This window comes from Scyliorhinus canicula, chromosome 18, assembly GCF_902713615.1.
Source record: "Scyliorhinus canicula chromosome 18, sScyCan1.1, whole genome shotgun sequence".
Lineage (NCBI taxonomy): Eukaryota > Metazoa > Chordata > Chondrichthyes > Carcharhiniformes > Scyliorhinidae > Scyliorhinus > Scyliorhinus canicula.
Genome location: NC_052163.1, coordinates 113,765,844 through 113,783,642, shown reverse-complemented (window position 1 = coordinate 113,783,642; position 17,799 = coordinate 113,765,844). Strand labels below are relative to the sequence as shown.

At 51.9% G+C, this 17,799-nt stretch overlaps 1 protein-coding gene across 8 annotated transcripts in view; it reads right to left on the bottom strand.

Moving 5' to 3' along the window:
- Nucleotides 1–17,799, bottom strand: part of LOC119952875 (cAMP-specific 3',5'-cyclic phosphodiesterase 4C-like) — a 392,881-nt gene that overhangs the window by 70,457 nt on the left and 304,625 nt on the right. Inside the window, exon 1 of one of the 8 annotated variants that reach the window (XM_038776474.1) lies at nucleotides 5,370–5,496. The exons of the other annotated variants lie outside the window; for them this stretch is intronic. Coding sequence (XP_038632402.1) covers nucleotides 5,370–5,491 — 122 coding nt within the window. The 5' untranslated portion in view covers nucleotides 5,492–5,496. Of the gene's footprint in view, nucleotides 1–5,369; nucleotides 5,497–17,799 lie in introns of those variants that run through there. 8 annotated transcript variants of the gene reach the window in all.

The window sequence follows — 17,799 nt, the reverse complement described above, 5'->3', positions numbered from 1 at the left end:
CCTTCCTGGTCCCCAAGCATGACCCTGACCTTCCTGGTCCCCAAGCATGACCCTGACCTTCCTGGTCCCCAAGCATGACCTTGACCTTCCTGGTCCCCAAGCATGACCCTGACCCTGGTCCCCAAGCATGACCCTAACCTTCCTGGTCCCCAAGCATGACCCTGACCTTCCTGGTCCCCAAGCATGACCCTAACCTTCCTGGTCCCCAAGCATGACCCTGACCTTCCTGGTCCCCAAGCATGACCCTGCCTTCCTGGTCCCCAAGCATGACCCTAACCTTCCTGATCCCCAAGCATGACCCTAACCTTCCTGGTCCCCAAGCATGACCCTGACCTTCCTGGTCCCCAAGCATGACCCTGACCTTCCTGGTCCCCAAGCATGACCCTGACCTTCCTGGTCCCCAAGCATGACCTTGACCTTCCTGGTCCCCAAGCATGACCCTGACCCTGGTCCCCAAGCATGACCCTACCCTTCCTGGTCCCCAAGCATGACCCTGACCTTCCTGGTCCCCAAGCATGATCCTAACCTTCCTGTCATTCAACGTTTCATTTAACCATTTCGCTCTCAGTCTCACATCTTTGTCCTTAGCCTGCCACACTGTTCGAGTAAAACCCAATGCAAGCTGGATGAACAGTACCTCGGCTTCCCAACCTCACATTCCCAGGCACTTCACAGACTTCTGGACTCAATGTTGAGTTCAACAATTTCAGACCATGAATTCTGTCCTTCATTTTGACTTTATCCCCACAAATACCTCTCTGTATCTTGTTTTTGCTTCAGATACTGCTAACCTTTATTCTGCTACTCTGGACTAAATCCTTTGTCTTTACTCTATCGTTATTATTCCATTGGTCTTGTGTTCCGTGACATCCATGTCATTTAATCGGTCCTGCCTTCCAACCTATCCTGGACTTACTGGGGGCGATTCTCCAAAATGGATCCCAAGCGTTCGCGTTTCACGACGGTGCGAAATGGGCACGGGAACAACCGATTCTGGCCCCACACCGCTCCAGCCTCCCTCCCCGGTGCCAAATGGGCACCGCGCCAACTCGCGCATGCGCGGGGGACATCTTACGCGCACCAGCCCCGACTCAACATGCCGTCAGTGTTCAGGAGCCGGCTGCGCAGAAAAGTAGGCCCAGGGGGGGCCCGATCGCGGGCCAGACCCCAACGGAGGCCCCCCCCCCGGGGGCGGACCCCACCTCCCCCCAGAGGCCGCCCCCCCGACACTTCGCGCAGAGTTCCCACTGGCAGCGACCAGGGGTGAACGGCACCGGCTGGACTCTGTCGTATCCGCACGGCCGCTCGGCCCATCCGAGCCGGAGAATCGGTAGCTCCGCCGATTCCAGGGGCCGGCGCCGCGTCAAAGCACCGGCGCAATTGGCGCCGATTCTCCGCATGGTTGCGGCGATTCTCCGGCCCGGCACGGGGCTCGGAAAATCGCCCCCACTATTTTTGCTTGACCTGCCCCTCTCCACTTTTTCAACAGCACAAAACTCGTGACATTTCCACCTCTCTCCAGCTCTGAGGAAGTGCCAGGTGGACTTGAAAGGTTAACTCTGTTTCTCTCGCCACAGGAGCTGCCAGACCCATTGAGTCTTTCCAGCATTTTCTGTTTTGCTCCAGGCCATGACCTTTTTATGGATTTCCCTGGCAGTTGGAGAAGGAAGGCCCCACGTCAAGTCAACCCTCTGTATGTTTTAACCACATGTCTTCACAGCTTAGTAGGGGGTTGGGGGGCAAGCAGCTGAGAGTGAAAGCCCAAGGGTGGTCTCCCCCCTCCCCCGGCTTCCGCTCTCCCCAAAGCCCACCTGGCAAGCTTTGAGCCCTGACTGTGACTGCTATTGCAGACAGAGACTTCAGAAAATAATGTAACCCAGTCCTCAGCCTTCAGAAGAGCCGCCAAATCAGCTGGCTACATTTTTAAGCTTGAAGCATGGGTTCATTGAACACAAACCAATGTGAGCACCATACATTCCTTTTCACTTTTGACAGACTCGAATTCGGCCAACCTATCCTTCCCAACCTCTGTAACCTGTGTTTGTGTACGCGGACTTCAAGCAGGAGTGTACGTGGAAGTATTTTATTATTTTTCTCTGATTGGTTTAAGCATAATAATGCGAACTTCCTTCTTTGTTAAACTCTGTCCAATTGGTTGTTTTATGATCATAGTACGTAAACAGTTAAATACTCACTAAACTGCCAGGTATACCCATGAGGAGAGACAAAAAGGACATCTCTTCACCCCCTCCTCACCAGGTTGCACACCTGCCCTTTCTAAATCTGGCTGCGCACTTTTTATTATACTTTTAATCTTTAGATGTTGCTCGATCGCATCGGAGTCCATAATCTTTCCTGCCACTGACAAGCTAAATGGTTCCCTGGATTTTTTCTATAAAGGAATGGCATTAGCTGTGCCCCATTCCGTTCGACGTAATCCCCATCTCCAAATGGTTTCCTTTATATCTATGTCATAATGTCTCTGCCATCTCTTCCCTAATTCCTGTCGCTACGCCCATTCATCCCCAGGGTTATAAGAACATAAGAACATAAGAACTAGGAGCAGGAGTAGGCCATCTGGCCCCTCGAGCCTGCTCCGCCATTCAATGAGATCATGGCTGATCTTTTGTGGACTCAGCTCCACTTTCCGGCCCGAACACCATAACCCTTAATCCCTTTATTCTTCAAAAAACTATCTATCTTTACCTTAAAAACATGTAATGAAGGAGCCTCAACTGCTTCACTGGGCAAGGAATTCCATAGATTCACAACCCTTTGGGTGAAAAAGTTCCTCCTAAACTCAGTTCTAAATCTACTTCCCCTTATTTTGAGGCTATGCCCCCTAGTTCTGCTGTCACCCGCCAGTGGAAACAACCTGCCCGCATCTATCCTATCTATAAATGGACGAAGAACAAGAGGGGACAGATTCAAAGTGAGTGTCGTCCCCCACAGTCAGTGGCTCGGGTCTGGAATGCACGGACTGGAAGTGTAGTGGAGGAAGGTTCAATTGAGGCACTCAAGAGGGAATTGGTCGATTATCTGAATAGAAACAATGGGGAACGGGGGAAAAGGCAGAGGAACGCCACCAAGTCTCAATGTGCAATCGGAGAGCAGGGGCAGACAGGATGGGCCGAACAATTCTGTCATTCCTTGCTACATCTGATTACAAGTTTGTAAGTTTGATTAGTTTAGGAAATAAAAGATACCAGTTTCAGATTAAACAAGCAAGAGAAATCATTTTCACATCGGGGACGCAATCTACCCATTGCGAGCGCGTTTAGCTGGGCGTTTCCTGATGCTTGGGGGGGACCCCGAGAAAAATCACATGACTGAACGCCCATTCGGGGAGATACGGGCCTCAGCGGGAACCCCCCGGCGAGGCTGCACAGTTCCATTTTCAGCACTGAGGAACTCTGTTTGCTGCAACTCCTCAATACGGAAGGAGATGGGGATGCCATTTTCTAAATGTCGTTCCCCCCTGAAAGTGCGAGCTTGGCACCTTGGCAGTGAAAGCTTGGCAGTGCCCCTGCCAATTGGCAGTACCACCTGGGCATCCTGGCATTGCCAGGGTGGTGGTGCCAAGGTGCTCAGGTGGCACCAGCAGTGCCAACCTACCCAAAGAGCAAGCACCTGGGGGCCTCTAATCCACTGGGAGACCTCCACAAGAGCCGTTCCGTCTGGTCCCCATTTATAGAGACCACCACTGAACGGCACTCGCCCGAGATCTCCAAAGCGAGGGAAGGGGTTAGATCCCACGGCTTGGGTAAATTGTGGGAGAGCATATTAGAGAGTGAGACTAGCTGTCTCACTCTAATATTTAGATTTGCTAAAAAGTGATCCACCCACAATGGGTGGGATTCACAATGTGATGTCTTGCGAGATCGCCTGGTAGATCCCAAAAGAGGGATGTCCTGGCATCGACCAGCCACGCTGCACTGCCTTTTGGGCACAACGTGGCTGGTAGATCATGCCCAGTAGGTCGGGGAATCAGAATGGGGAGAGGGAATGAGGAGGAGGAAACAGGGAGAGAGATGCTAATAGGAGAGAGGGGAATAGGGTGGAAGGGAGGGGAGGGATTGAGAAGGAAGAGAACACTGGACAGGAGGAAGGGAAAAGGTGATGAGGGGAGGGAGAGTGATGGGAGCAGTCTGAAAGTTACAACACTAACATCTGTACAGTCGCCCTGATGCACTGCACAAAACCAACAACGATGCAGAGTGGAACAAGGAGATATTAGGAACTAGAATTGACCTCTCAACAAGGGAGGGAGAATCGGCCAGAACTCCTGCACTCCCCAAGGTGCCCCAGCAGGATGCAGAGAGGTAAGGATTGGGCTGAGCTGTGATGCCCCCCACTGTGGAATATCTTGATGTGCGTGGCCCTGGATTAATCACTTCTGGGCAGGCTACTGAAGGATCCCTGTACTCCAGGGAGAGGTGACATGCCGTCTTGAGGAGGAAGCCAGTGTGCAAACAAACAATTGAGGAGTCACCTGCCAAGACTGATAGATTTGGAAAGAATGATGTGACCAAGATAAAGCGAGTCAGGATGTCAGAGCATCTTTGTGAGGTGCTGAATCAGATCACTGCCTGGCTGCAGAAACCACAGCTTCGGGGAGGTTTCAGAATGAAGTATTTTTAAAAATATTATCGGGCAGGTGAGCAAAAACTGTTCAGAGATCTATCCCCTCGGCACCACCTAGTTTCCCCTCCCCCCCACCTTATCATCCCCACTCTGTTCCCATGCTTCCCCCATCCCAACCCCTCACCTGCGTTTCTGTCTCGGAGCACCTCCCCCACCCCGCAATGTTAATGGGGTGATAATCGGAGACCCCCATCCGCCTGGCCCTGGGTGGGGCGGCACATGGCGCAATGGATAGCACCTGAGCTGAGGACCCGGGTTCGAATCCCGGCCCTGGGTCACTGTCTGTGTGGAGGTTGCACATTCTCCCCATGTCTGCGTGGGTTTCACCCCCACAACCCAAAGATGGGCAGGGTAGGTGGATTGGCCGTGCTAAATTGCCCCTTAATTGGAAAAATGAATAATTGGCTACTCTAAATTTAAATTTAAAAAATTAAAACAGATCACATTAACGTGCACACATTGCTGTACATGGGATCTTGCGGTGTGCAAATTGGCTCTCTGGTTTTGTACATTGGCACACTGACCATACTTCAAAAAAGGTCTTCATTGACTGCAAAGCACTTTGGGACGTCCTGTGGTCGTGAAATGGGCGACAGGAATGTAAGTCAGTCGGTGTTTCAGTCTCTCGTCCTTTCTAACCTTCCCTCCCCCTCTCTGCCCCCTACCCCCCCAGCCTAGCACAGAGGAGAGGAAAAGAGAAAGAGAGGCAAGTCCACAGAACATACCGTCTCCGCTTCTGCACAATATCGATGGGCCGGTTGACGGAGAAGGGGGACCCAGTGCCGCTGCCCAGTCTCACCGTCTTCTCCAGTGTTGGCAGGAACCCACAGCTGCCGGGTAAGCTCATGCTCGCTCCCCGTACGGACCCCAGCCTTCTGCCCCTGCCCCCGCACCCCCCTTCCCCAGCTGGAAGTTTTTAACTACACGCCGGTCACGAATGATGTCAAGAAGCCGCAGCACTTCCTGCAACTCAGCCACATTGCTGCGATTAAGACAGGCTTGCTGTTTCTTCTGGAAGATTACAAGCTCCGAGTCAAGCCGATCCGTTTCCTCTCCGCTGTGTGTAGAGGCGGTGAGATGAGCTTCCTTCCCTCTGCCGGTCCACCCCCACCTCGCTAACATTTGTTTCAGCGAAGGCTAGGTTCTAGTAACTGGAGTTTCTCTGCAGCAGGAGGCACTTACAGTTCAGCTCTGTCAGTGAGCATGGTGCGTCATTGCTACAAGCAGAGTGGGTGGAATCTCTTGGTTAACCCCTCTGGCTCATATCGCCCCTATAAGCAGCGTCCTACTCTTCTCAACTCTCTGCTGTCTGTGGATGTGGACCGAGGGTCTGGTCCTTTAGAATGTACACCACACCGCCCTCTCCACCCCAGGCTCTGTTTCTGTAAGTGAATGTCTGATCTGCCTCTGTTTAATCAGCAGTTTAACCCCTAATGGGTCCCAGATGTCAGTGGCCTCTGCTCCTCCCTGGTGTCCTCCACCACCTTCACAGATCTCACAGCTTCTCTCTCCCTCTGCTGGTTAGAAAATGCTCCCTCTGTGGGATCACATTCACTCATGGTTTTCCTCACTCACATACACACCCAGACTCTCTCACACTCATGCACCCAGACTCTCACACGCACCCAGACTCTCTCACACTCACACGCACCCAGACTCTCTCACACTCACACAGACTCTCCCATTCACCCAGACTCTCTCACACTCACCCAGACTCTCTCACACTCATACACACACAAACGTGTGATCACACTTAGAGACAGTACAGTGGAGAATTTTAACCAAGGGAAATTTAGATTGGCTCAGGTCGTGTGTTTGAATGAGAGGAGGCAGAAAGGAGATTTAATTGAGGCGTATAAAATTAATGGGGCCTAGATAGAGCAGATAGGGGGAACCTTAGGGGCTGTTTAGCACACTGGGCTATATCGCTCGCTTTGAAAGCAGACCGAGGCAGGCCAGCAGCGCGGTTCGATTCCTGTAACAGCCTCCCCACCGGAATGTGGCGACTAGGGGCTTTTTACAGTAACTTCATTGAAGCCTACTCGTGACAATAAGCGATTTTCATTTCATTTCATTTTTTCACCTATTTCTTTTGGTTGAGGAGTGCCAACAAGGGAGCCTAGATTTAAGCTAAGAGATAGGAGGTTTCGGAGTGCTTTAAGAAGCATTATTTTTATTCAGAAGAGTGAACACGACCAGCAATGTACAGAATTGTTTATAATTCTTGAAAATACCAATAAAAAGAATTTTAAATTTAAAAAAAAAATGTTATTCGGAGGGTGGTGGGATCTGGAAGTTACTGCCTGAAATGGTGGCATGCTAGAAACCCACATTGCATTTAAGAACTACCTGGATTTGTGCTTGGATGTGCCGAAGCAGAACAATGGGCCAATGGCAGGAAAGTGGGATTAGGCTGGAAAGCTACTTGTTGTGAGGACAGATGTGATGGGCCTAAGGGCCCCCTTGTTGTTGTAAACATTGATGATTCTATAACACGCAGACTGACACACACCGACACGAGCACGTGCACTCTCTCGCTGACACTCACGCATTCACACTCAGGTACACACAGAGTACAATTCTCCAAACAATTTCTAAGTGTGGTCACCAGCGGGAAACGAGATGTGATTCCCGCCAGGTGGCTCGGCCCGATCCAGATCGCAACCCATCCGACTGAATTTAACCAAAGGACCCTTCGCAAGGCCAGATCCTGTCAGAATAACCCTACAGTCAGCCCCCTCTCACAGGCATAGACATCCCGCGCCCCCCATCCCCTTAATTGGCAAAGACCATCACACCTCCCAATCGCTTGCTTCAGGCACCCCCCTCCCCCCACCAGCACAACTGAGCAACACCCTGCTATGGTATGCCAAAGGTCTCCCCCACCACCTCCCCATGGCAGTGTCAACACTGCCTGTTTGCTACTGCCATAGTGCCATGTGGCAATGCCCAGGCACTGTTCAGCCATATCCCAGACCACCTAGTGGCTACAAAGGTCCCCGAGCCCCCGGCATGGTTGTCACGTCTGTCCAGTGGCTGCGAGGAGGTCCTCATTGTGGAACGCCTCACTTCAATGTCTGAGTGATGCCAGCTGCTTCTGTGGTGGAAAAGTCCCTCCAGTGCAGGCACACTGTTCAGGTATCAGAGGCTGAAGATGATCTTTAAAAAAATGTTCTCAGACAGAGGGACTCTTTCTAGGAAGTGATTCAGAATAGGAAAAAAAATCACTGCAGAAAAATACAGGTCAGGCAGGAGAACTGTTCAAAAGGGCACGTACTTCAGAGTTAATGGACTGTGAAGTGCTATAAAAACAAACAAAGCCAATCCTTCCTTTGAGATAGCCTTCAGCTGTCAATCAGGGGGCCCATAAAGTGTGAAATGGAATCTAAACAACCAAGTGCAAAGGAATAAAACACTGAAACAACCAAGCCTATTGGAACTTTGAGGGAAGTGAAACGTTTCTCCAAGAAACAAGTTGCAGAATAGCTCTGTCCTGGGAGGGCTTTAGGACAGACAAGCTGCAGCTGTGCTTTGCCCCGCTATGGGGTGTTAAACCTGAACGAAATCAGGATTCATAGTCCCAATGCGACCCCATCCCAGGGGAGACACCCCAACCCTGCCCCCTCCAGACCAGACCAGCCCGAGCCCCCCAACCTCCAGAAGGACCCAGTCCCCACTCCTCAGCAGCTCATGCTTCCTAGAAGTAGAGACGGGTACTCAACGCCTTGCTCCCCTCGGAAGTGCATGGTGCCTGGCCTCCGCTTTGAAGGACCAGTTGTGATTCGCACCCGGCTGACTTCTGGTGAGGGGGTGCGGCTTTCGGTTTTAATCTCACGAATGAGATTTAAATTAATGCAATTGAGGGGTGATCAATTTCTCACCCTTTCCAGGCGAGATCCTGATCACATCAGCTGGAGTGGGCTGGGAGCATCGGAAACTGTTTAGCGCACGGTGCAAACCCTCTCCTGGAATTCAACGGACATAGCGGGATTTGCGCTGGGCGCGATGCGGCTGGAGAATTGCTCTCACCCTCTTTGCTGCACAATTGCCATTAATACGGTGAGGATTCCGAGATCAACTCGTACAAAAAATTAATCATTAAAAATATTACTGAGGCCAGTGGATCCCCTCGATCTAGTTTTGATCACCGATTAACAAATTATCTCAAATCTGTGTCTGAGTCACCAAACCTGCTGCCGCTGGAAACAGTTTGGCCTATATTACTCTGTCAAAATTCTTCTGATTTTAAACAGCTCGACTAAACCGGTTCTTAATATAATCAAATGCTTAATCAGAGTTGTCTTCATTCCAAGCTCCCACTTCAAAACAGGCCCTGGTGTGAGAGCAGTGACTAACGGATGAAAGACTGAATGAGAGGAAATTTATTTCTCAGATTCAAGCCCAGCAAGAATGAAAATATTTACGTATTGCCGGTCTGTCTAATCGTGATGGGAGTTTGAGGTCAATCAGGGGTGATGCTGGTAAGCACTTCTTCACACAAGTGGCTGTTGAGGCTGGGGACAATAGACTTTTGTTGTGCAAGGGTATCAAACAATTACAGAACCAAGGTGAGCAAATGGATTGTTGAAGATGCTGACTGTTCATGATCTATTCATGAGGGTGGCACAGTGGTTAGCACTTCTGCCTCACAGCTCTAGGGGTCCGGATTTGATTCCAATCTCGAGTGACTGTGTGTGTGTGGAGTCTGCGCGTTCTCCCCGTGTCTACGTGGGTTTCCTCTGGGTGCTCCGGTTTCCTCCCACAGTCCAATGATGTGCAGGTTAGGTGGATCGGCCATGCTTTGAGGAATGGTTGAGGACTCTGGGTCTGTACTCATTGGAGTTTAGAAGGATGAGGAGGGGGATCTTTTTGAAGCTTGCAGGATACTGCGAGGCCTGGACAGAGTGGACGTGGAGAGGATATTTCCACTTGTAGGAAAAGCTAGAACCCAAGGGCACAGCCTCAGACTGAAGGGACGATCCTTTAAAACCGAGAGGAGGAGGAATTTCTTCAGCCAGAGGGTGGTGAATCTGCGGAACTCTTTGCCTCAGAAGGCTGTGGAGGCCAAGTCACAGAGTGTCTTCAAGACAGAGATAGATAGGTTCTTGATTTAAAAGGGGATCAGGGGTTATGGGGGGGGGGGGGGGAAGATAGGAGAATGGGGATGAGAAACATATCAACCATAATTGAATGGCGGAGCAGACCTGATGGAGCGAATGGCCTAATTCTGCTCCTATGTCTTACGGTCTTAAATTGCCCCTTAGTGTCCAATAAGGTTAGTGGGGTTACTGGGATAGGGTGGGGGCATGGGCCTAGGTAGGATGAGCAGGGTTGGTGCGAGCCGATGGACCGAATGGCCTCCTTTTGCATTGTAGTGATTCAATGAATCGAATAGCAGATCAGGCTCAAAGTGATGAATGACCTCCTCCTGTTCCTGTGTTCAAATTATGCCCTGGCCTTGCCCCCTCCCTATCCCTAAAACCGCCTCCAGCTGTACAATCCTCAGAGATCTCTGCACTGAACAAATTTTAGCCACTTGTCCATTCCTCACTTCCATCACCCACCATTGACAGCTGTATCCCAGCTCTGGAATTTGCTCCCTAAACCTCTCCACCTCTACCTTTCTCAGTCTATCTTCCAGCATCTCCTTAAAACCTAGGGCTATAACAAAGCCCTTATTCAGCTCTCCCTAATTCCCTAATAGGTCAAGTGACTCCGTGTCAAACTTTTGTTGTTGTCGGACTGAGCTTGGATGGTTTTTTAAAATTAATTTTTACGGGATCTGAGCGTTGCTGGCTGGGTCAGCAATTAACACCTGTGCATGAAATGGAGGGCATTTGAGAGTGAAGATCTGGGGCGGGATTCCCCGGCCCGCATGGACCGAGCGGCCTTAAGAAAAGAGCAGAGTCCCGCCGGCACTGTTCTAACTTGCTCTGGGCCGGCGGGACCTCGGCATGGCGGCGGGTCGGGTGGCGGCCTTTGTAGGAGTGGGGGGGGGGGGGGCCGAACCCGGGGTGGGGGGGCGGGCCTCCGATGTCGCCTGGCCCGCGGTGGGGACCCACCGATTGGCGGACCGGCCTCTGTGGCTGGGGGCCTCCTTTCCACGCGCCAGCCCCTGTAATCCTGCGCCATGTTGCATCGGGGCCGCGCGTTGAAGGAGGCCACTGCGCATGTCCACGTTGGCGCCGGCACAACTTCGCATGCGTGGATCCCGCGGTGCACAGTTCGCGTCGGGATTGGCAGCTGGAGCGGCACAAACCGCTCCAGCGCCGTGCTGGCCCCATGTAGGGGCCAGAATTGGTCATGGGAGCGGCCCGTTAACGTCATCGTAAAACGCGACGGCTTTTACGAAAGCATGGACACTCTGCCGCGGGATGGGAGAATCCCGCCCCTGGAGTCACATGTGGGCCAGACCAGGTCAGGACAGCAGATTTCCTTCCCGAAAAAGGACATTAGCAAACCAGATGGGTTTTTATGACAATCGACAATGGTTTCATTGCCCACGTTAGACTTTCGATCCTTGATTATCACAAAATCCTAATTACACTATCTGCCATGGTGGGATCTGTACCCAGGTCTTCAGATGTTGTCGAGGGTCTCTGGATTGCTAGTTGTCCAGTGATTAAACCACTGCCTCCCCTGTGAGAAAGGTGCTGCGGAAATGCAGGTTCCACACTGAGCTCATGGGGTGGGATAAACGGGATTAAGAGTCTGGGATAAAATCAGACAGGACGCATTGCAAAGTTACCGAGTTGCCCTGCCCACCACAACCATCTTTGCCGCCCAGGTGCCTTGCCTGTTGGCAGAGGAGAGGGACGAGGCGATAATAGAGCAAAGGTCAGCAGGTACGGAGAGGTGCAGGGATGAATCTGGTTCGCCTCACGATGTGTGCCCCCCCCCCCCCGCTCCAAACTCCCCCATCCCAAACCCCACAGTGGAATTGTGTCAATCAGCCAATGAGCTGTCTGCCTGCATCTCCATTCCGTTCGCTAACTCTGTGTCTCCAAGCAGAGCTGTGCAATGTCTCCCTCACTTTGACACTTATTTATTTTCTCAAAGTGTGGCTTCAGCACTTTGAGAAAGCTGGAGGGCCTGACTCCCATACAAAAACATTCCTTCTCTGTCTACAGTTTCCACTTAAAGTAAATTGTTCACTGTGGAAGGTTCTGACCTCATTAATTGGAGCGGCTGTTTACTGTGCTGGCTGGTCTGGTCTCACACAATAAACCACAGAGACCTTCTCAGTCCCTCAATCTCCCCCCCTCCCTAATCCCAGTGACACTGGTCAGGATAACAGACCCACAGGAAGTGACTCCTGATGCCCAACCCTACATCGTGTGTCCTTCTTCACATAACAAACAAACAAGATAAAGACGTGCATTTCTATAACACCTGTCACCACTTTCCAGCCACACAGGATCCTTGTGAGGCAAAGTCACTGCTACGCTGTAGGAAACATATTTGTGCACAATAAGATCCCACCTTGAGCAACATGATAATGGCCAGATGCCCAGTTTTAGAGACGTTTGGTGAAGAATCAAGGTTGGCCTCAGGGCACTCCTCCCCTGCCTCTCCAAAATAGTGGCCTTGTAGATCTTTTATTTCCACCCAAAGGGGGCCAGATGTAGCCTAGGTTTGAAGCATTACCCATGGTAGGAGATCATGGGTTCAACCCCCAACACCAGACACTTGAGAACACAAACCTGATCGGCATGTTAGATGCAGTACTGAGGGAATGCTGCACTGTCAGAGGGTCAGTACTGAGGGAGTGCTGCACTGTCAGAGGGTCAGTACTGAGGGAGTGCTGCACTGTCAGAGGGTCAGTACTGAGGGAGTGCTGCACTGTCAGAGGGTCAGTACTGAAGGAGTGCTGCATTGTCAGAGGGTCAGTACTGAGGGAATGCTGCACTGTCAGAGGGTCAGTACTGAGGGTCTGCTGCACTGTCAGAGAGTCAGTACTGAGGGAGTGCTGCACTGTCAGAGGGTCAGTACTGAGGGAGTGCTGCACTGTCAGAGTGTCAGTACTGAGGGAGTGCTGCACTGTCAGAGGGTCAGTACTGAGGGAGTGCTGCACTGTCAGAGGGTCGGTACTGAGGGAGTGCTGCATGGTCGGAGGGTCAGTACTGAGGAAGTGCTGCACTGTCAGAGGGTCAGTACTGAGGGAATGCTGCACTGTCAGAGGGTCAGTACTGAGGGAGTGCTGCACTTCCAGAGGGTCAGTACTGAGGGAGTATGGCACTGTCAGAGGGTCAGTACTGAGGGGGTGCTGCACTGTCAGAGGGTCAGTACTGAGGGACTGCTGCACTGTCAGAGGGTCAGTACTGAGGGAGTGCGGCACTGTCAGAGGGTCGGTACTGAGGGAGTGCTGCACTGTCAGAGGGTCGGTACTGAGGGAGTGCTGCACGGTCGGAGGGTCAGTACTGAGGGAGTGCTGCACTGTCAGAGGGTCAGTACTGAGGGAGTGCTGCACTGTCAGAGGGTCAGTACTGAGGGAGTGCTGCACTGTCAGAGGGTCAGTACTGAGGGAGCGCTGCACTGTCAGAGGGTCAGTACTGAGGGAGGGCTGCACTGTCAGAGGGTCAGTACTGAGGGAGTGCCGCGCTGTCAGAGGGTCAGTACTGAGGGAGTGCTGCACTGTCAGAGGGTCAGTACTGAGGGAGTGCTGAATAGGTGCCATGGCGCCTCAATCGCCTTCACCAGATCTCAGTGACTGCTTGTCACTGCTGCTTAAATTCTCTTGTTACGAAGTCCATCAACGTCTTGCCCACTGAAGGTTCATCAATGCCTCAGAGACCTCTGCCATCTTCTCCCCTTCTGAGGCTGGAGGCCAAAATAATGGTTTCTCGAAGCTTCCCTGCCATGTAAGTTAAACTGACTGATCTGTAATCACTGGGCTTATCCTTCCACCTTTTTTTTAAAACAAGGGTGTAATGTCTGCAATTCTCCAATCCTCTGGCACCTCTCCGGAGTCTAAGAAGATTGTAAGGTTATGCTCAATGCCCCTGCAATTTCCATTCCCCCTTCCTACAATATCCTTGTCTACATCCCATCCAGCCCCGGTGCCTGGTCAACTTTCAGTACCGACAGTCTATTCAACACTTCCTCCCTATCAGTTTTAAACCCTTCCCAGGACAGAGTTTCTTGTCTTTCACCATGGCCTGGCTAACATCTGTCTCATTGGTAAAGACAGATACAAAGTATTAATTACGTGCCCCTGTTTCCATATGTAAATTCCCTTTTAGGTTCCTAATTGGCTCTTCTCCCTTTTATGATTTATGCCTCTCTAAAAGAGGAGATTCCTCTTTGTGCTGGCTGACTGTCTTCCCCCAAATCCCTCTTCACTTCTTTTCACTGCCGTCTGAATATTCTGTGTTTCACGGTGCTTGCTATTTGAAAACGAGCAGGTGGAGTGGTTCTCCCCGACTACACGGTTTTAATATTTCTGTTTGCGGGATCTTGCTATGTTTAAATTAACTGCTGTGTTTCCAACCGTGTCAACACTTCGAAAGGAAAGTACTTCCTTGGCTGCATGGCTGCCCTCAAGCGATAAGGTGCTCTATAAATACAAGTTGCTGTTGTTGTTGGATGAAGCAGGAAGCCACATCCCGCTTTTCCGAAGCCTCTGGAGGGATTACGATGCTGGTGTTCCAGTCGGAGGGGGAGAGAATGGGGGGGGGGGGGGGGGGATGGCAGATCTGAGAGCAACACACATCATCCCATCACTGCCCGAGGACTGGCACGGGTCCCTGATGGAGACCACACAGAAAACAGCTGCCAGCCACTGCCTCCTCCAGCCCCACTCATCGTTTCCCACATTCAGACTTTATCACCCAGGGACCACATGAATTCTACGACCTGCGTGATTGGCTCAGTTCCAGACCAAGGGCCCTCTGGGACTTGAACTCTTCCCATTCTTGCCCTTTGACCCTGACCCCGTGATGTCATCCCACAAGGCATGTGTTGGCTGTGCCCAGCTTCTCACATCTAAAGTCAAACATCTGGCCTGTGTTCAATTCTTCCAGCAAGTTTCAACAACTTTGCAGAACTGTACAATCATTGGTTCGCACAGCAAAGGCAGTGTGTGTCCTAGGCAACGGCTGCAGGCTGCCATGTTTAATTGGTTGCCTCGGAAACAAAGATGGCTTAGTCGCTTCTGTTTAGCTTTATTTTCTTTTGTTTTATTTACTTTGCAAATTTCTTTCCTTGTTCTCCCCTGGGGTAGGATTTCATTCCTTTCATGTTCTCTGTCCTCTCGCTATAAAGGTTAACATTCCATGCATCTTTCTGATTGTTCCGCTGAGTGGGATGCAGGGCTGCCAAGGCCTTCCCATCGATGCTGGCAAGAGGTGAAGCGTTGGCAGGAGGGACCTGGGCTCCTTCACCCACCTCTCACCAAACACAAACACTTTGATTATGTAGCGGCTCTCACCACCTCGGGGCAGTCTCACAGCCAATGAAGTTGCTTTTTGAGATCTTCCTGCCTCGTCTTATGGGAAACCAGCGGCCTATTTCACAGACAGCAAGATCTCACTAACTGCAACATTTAGCTCAGTGGGCTAGACAGCTGGTTAGTGATGCAGAACAAGGCCAGCAGCGCGGGTTCAATTCCCATACCAGCTTACCCGAAGAGGCGCTGGAATGTGGCGGCTAGGGGCTTTTCACATTAACTTCATACTTGTGACAATAAAAGATTATTATTATTATTACAATAATGGCCAGATAGGTGTTTTTGTGGACAGGACACTGGGGGGAACCTGCTGTTCCTCAAAACCGTTCCCCCAGGATATATTTGGATATATTTTTGCCTGGAGTGGTAATGGTACAGATTTACCAAAATTACACCACGGCCAAAAACAAGAGAGTTAAAATGTGGACAGGTTGCACAAACCTGGCTTTGGGTTTCGAATGGGTGGCGGGAGGGGGGGGGGGGGGGGGGGGGGGGGGGGGCTGGTGAAGTAATTGACATTTCAAACTGATTTAAGGAGTTGATAGAGTAAGAGACAAAACAATTGCCTCTGGAGGGGGGGGGAGTCCAGAATAATGGGGGGAAAACCCAGGCCGTTCAGGGGTGACGTCAGGAAACACTTGTTCACAGAAACGGAGTGGACTCCCGGAACTCTCTCCCCCCAGAATGCCATGGATACTGGGGTGGGGTAGGGGCTCCCGTGTCAGGCTAGGGGGGTGGGGGAAACTCTCATGTCAGGGTAGGGGGGTAAGGTGGTTAGCACTGCTGCCTCACAGCTCCAGAGACCCGGGCTCAATTCCAGCCTCAGGTAACTGGCTGTGTGGAATTTGTGCTTTCTCCCCATGTCTGCGTGGGTTACCTCCGGGTGCTCCATTTCCTCCCACAGTCCTAAGATGTGCAGGTTAGGTGGATCGGCCATGTTAAATTGTTTCTCAGTGTCCAAGAGGTTAGGTGGGGTTACTGGTGATGCGACCATCAATTCACTCAGAGACATGAGTTGGAGTAAACTGTGGCTTTAATCGGCTTACAACTGAGCCTGCCTGCGATTGCATGATACTGAGGGCGGTCCCGCAGGACCGCAGCACTTATACTCCCTAAAGGGAGTGGAGCCTAGGGCGGAGCCCTGTACATGCTCCTCATCTCCCCCTGTGGGCAGAGCCGCACAGTGGCTCACAGATGCGGCCCACAGGGCCAACAGTAAGGTACAGTGTGAATTACCAGTTACACATTCACCACCTGTTAAAACATCAAGTCCCTCGGGGGTGACGGGTCGACAAGTTCAGTCGGTCCGGCGCCCAGATCGTGCGTTGCGACCGACAAAGCACTGGTGTTGCAGCAGTTTCGAATGGCTGTGGAAGGATGTTCAGTGCGGGTCCGGGGGCGGATTCCGGGGATGGTTCTTCCTGAGCTTCGTTCCTACGGACTACTGTACCGGGTGGAAGGGAGCGCGGGAAGCAAATAGGCGCGGGGACGCAGAGTGTGGGAGGTCGGGTGGGGTGTAGTGTGGGGGGTATATTGGCGGTAGAGCCTGCGGGTGCCAGGTCCCGGAGGGAGACGGTGTCTTGCCGGCCATCGGGGTGTTCGACATGCGCGTAGTGGGAGTTCGAGTGCAGGAGCTGGACCCTCTCTACCAGGGGGTCGGTCTTATGTGCCCGAACGTGTTTCCGAAGGAGGACAAGGCCCGGTGTCCACAACCAGGATGGAAGCGAGGCCCCCGTGGTAGTTCCCCTAGGGAAGACAAATAAACGATCATGAGGAGTCTGATTCGGGATCATGAGGAGTCTGAAAGGAGGGACCTAATAGCATGGAGCGAATCGGGGAGGACCTCCTGCCAGTGGGAGATCAGGAGATTCCTGGACCGTAGTGTCAGTAGGACGGTCTTCCAGACTGTTGCGTTCTCCCTCTCCACCTGCCCGTTCCCCCTGGGTTTATAACTGGTAGTCCTACTCGAGGCGATGCCCTTGCTGAGCAGGTACTGACGCAGTTCGTTGCTCATGAAGGGCGAACCCCTGTCACTGTGGACATAGTTGGGGAAACCGAACAGGGTGAAGACGCTGTGCAGGGCTCTGATAACCGTGGGGGTGGTCATATCGGGGCATGGGATGGCAAAAGGGAAACGGGAGAACTCATCTATAATGTTGAGAAAGTAGGTGTTACGGTTGTTCGAAGGGAGGGGCCATTTGAAATCAATACTCAGGTGTTCAAAGGGCCGGGATGCCTTTACCAGGTGGGCCTTGTCTGGTCTATAGAAGTGCGGTTTACACTCAGTGCAGACCAGGCAATTCCTGGTTACGGCTTTGACCTCCTCGGTGGAGAAGGCCAGGTTGCGGGCCTTGATGTAATGGGCGAGCCGGGTGACCCCCGGGTGGCAGAGGTCATTGTGGATAGCCTGTAGTTGGTCGTCTTGCACACTGGCGCATGTGCCGCGGAACATGGCATCTGGGGGTGCGATGAGCATCCCAGGACGATATACTATATCGTAATTATAGATGGAGAGTTCAATCCTCCACCGTAAGATTTTGTCATTCTTGATTTTGCCCCGCTGCGAGTTGTCAAACGTGAAGGCAACCGATCTTTGGTCGGTGATGAGGGTAAACCTCCTACCCGCGAGGTAGTGCCTCCAGTGCCGCACGGCTTCCACAATGGCTTGGGCTTCCTTTTCGACTGAGGAGTGTCGAAGTTCCGAAGTG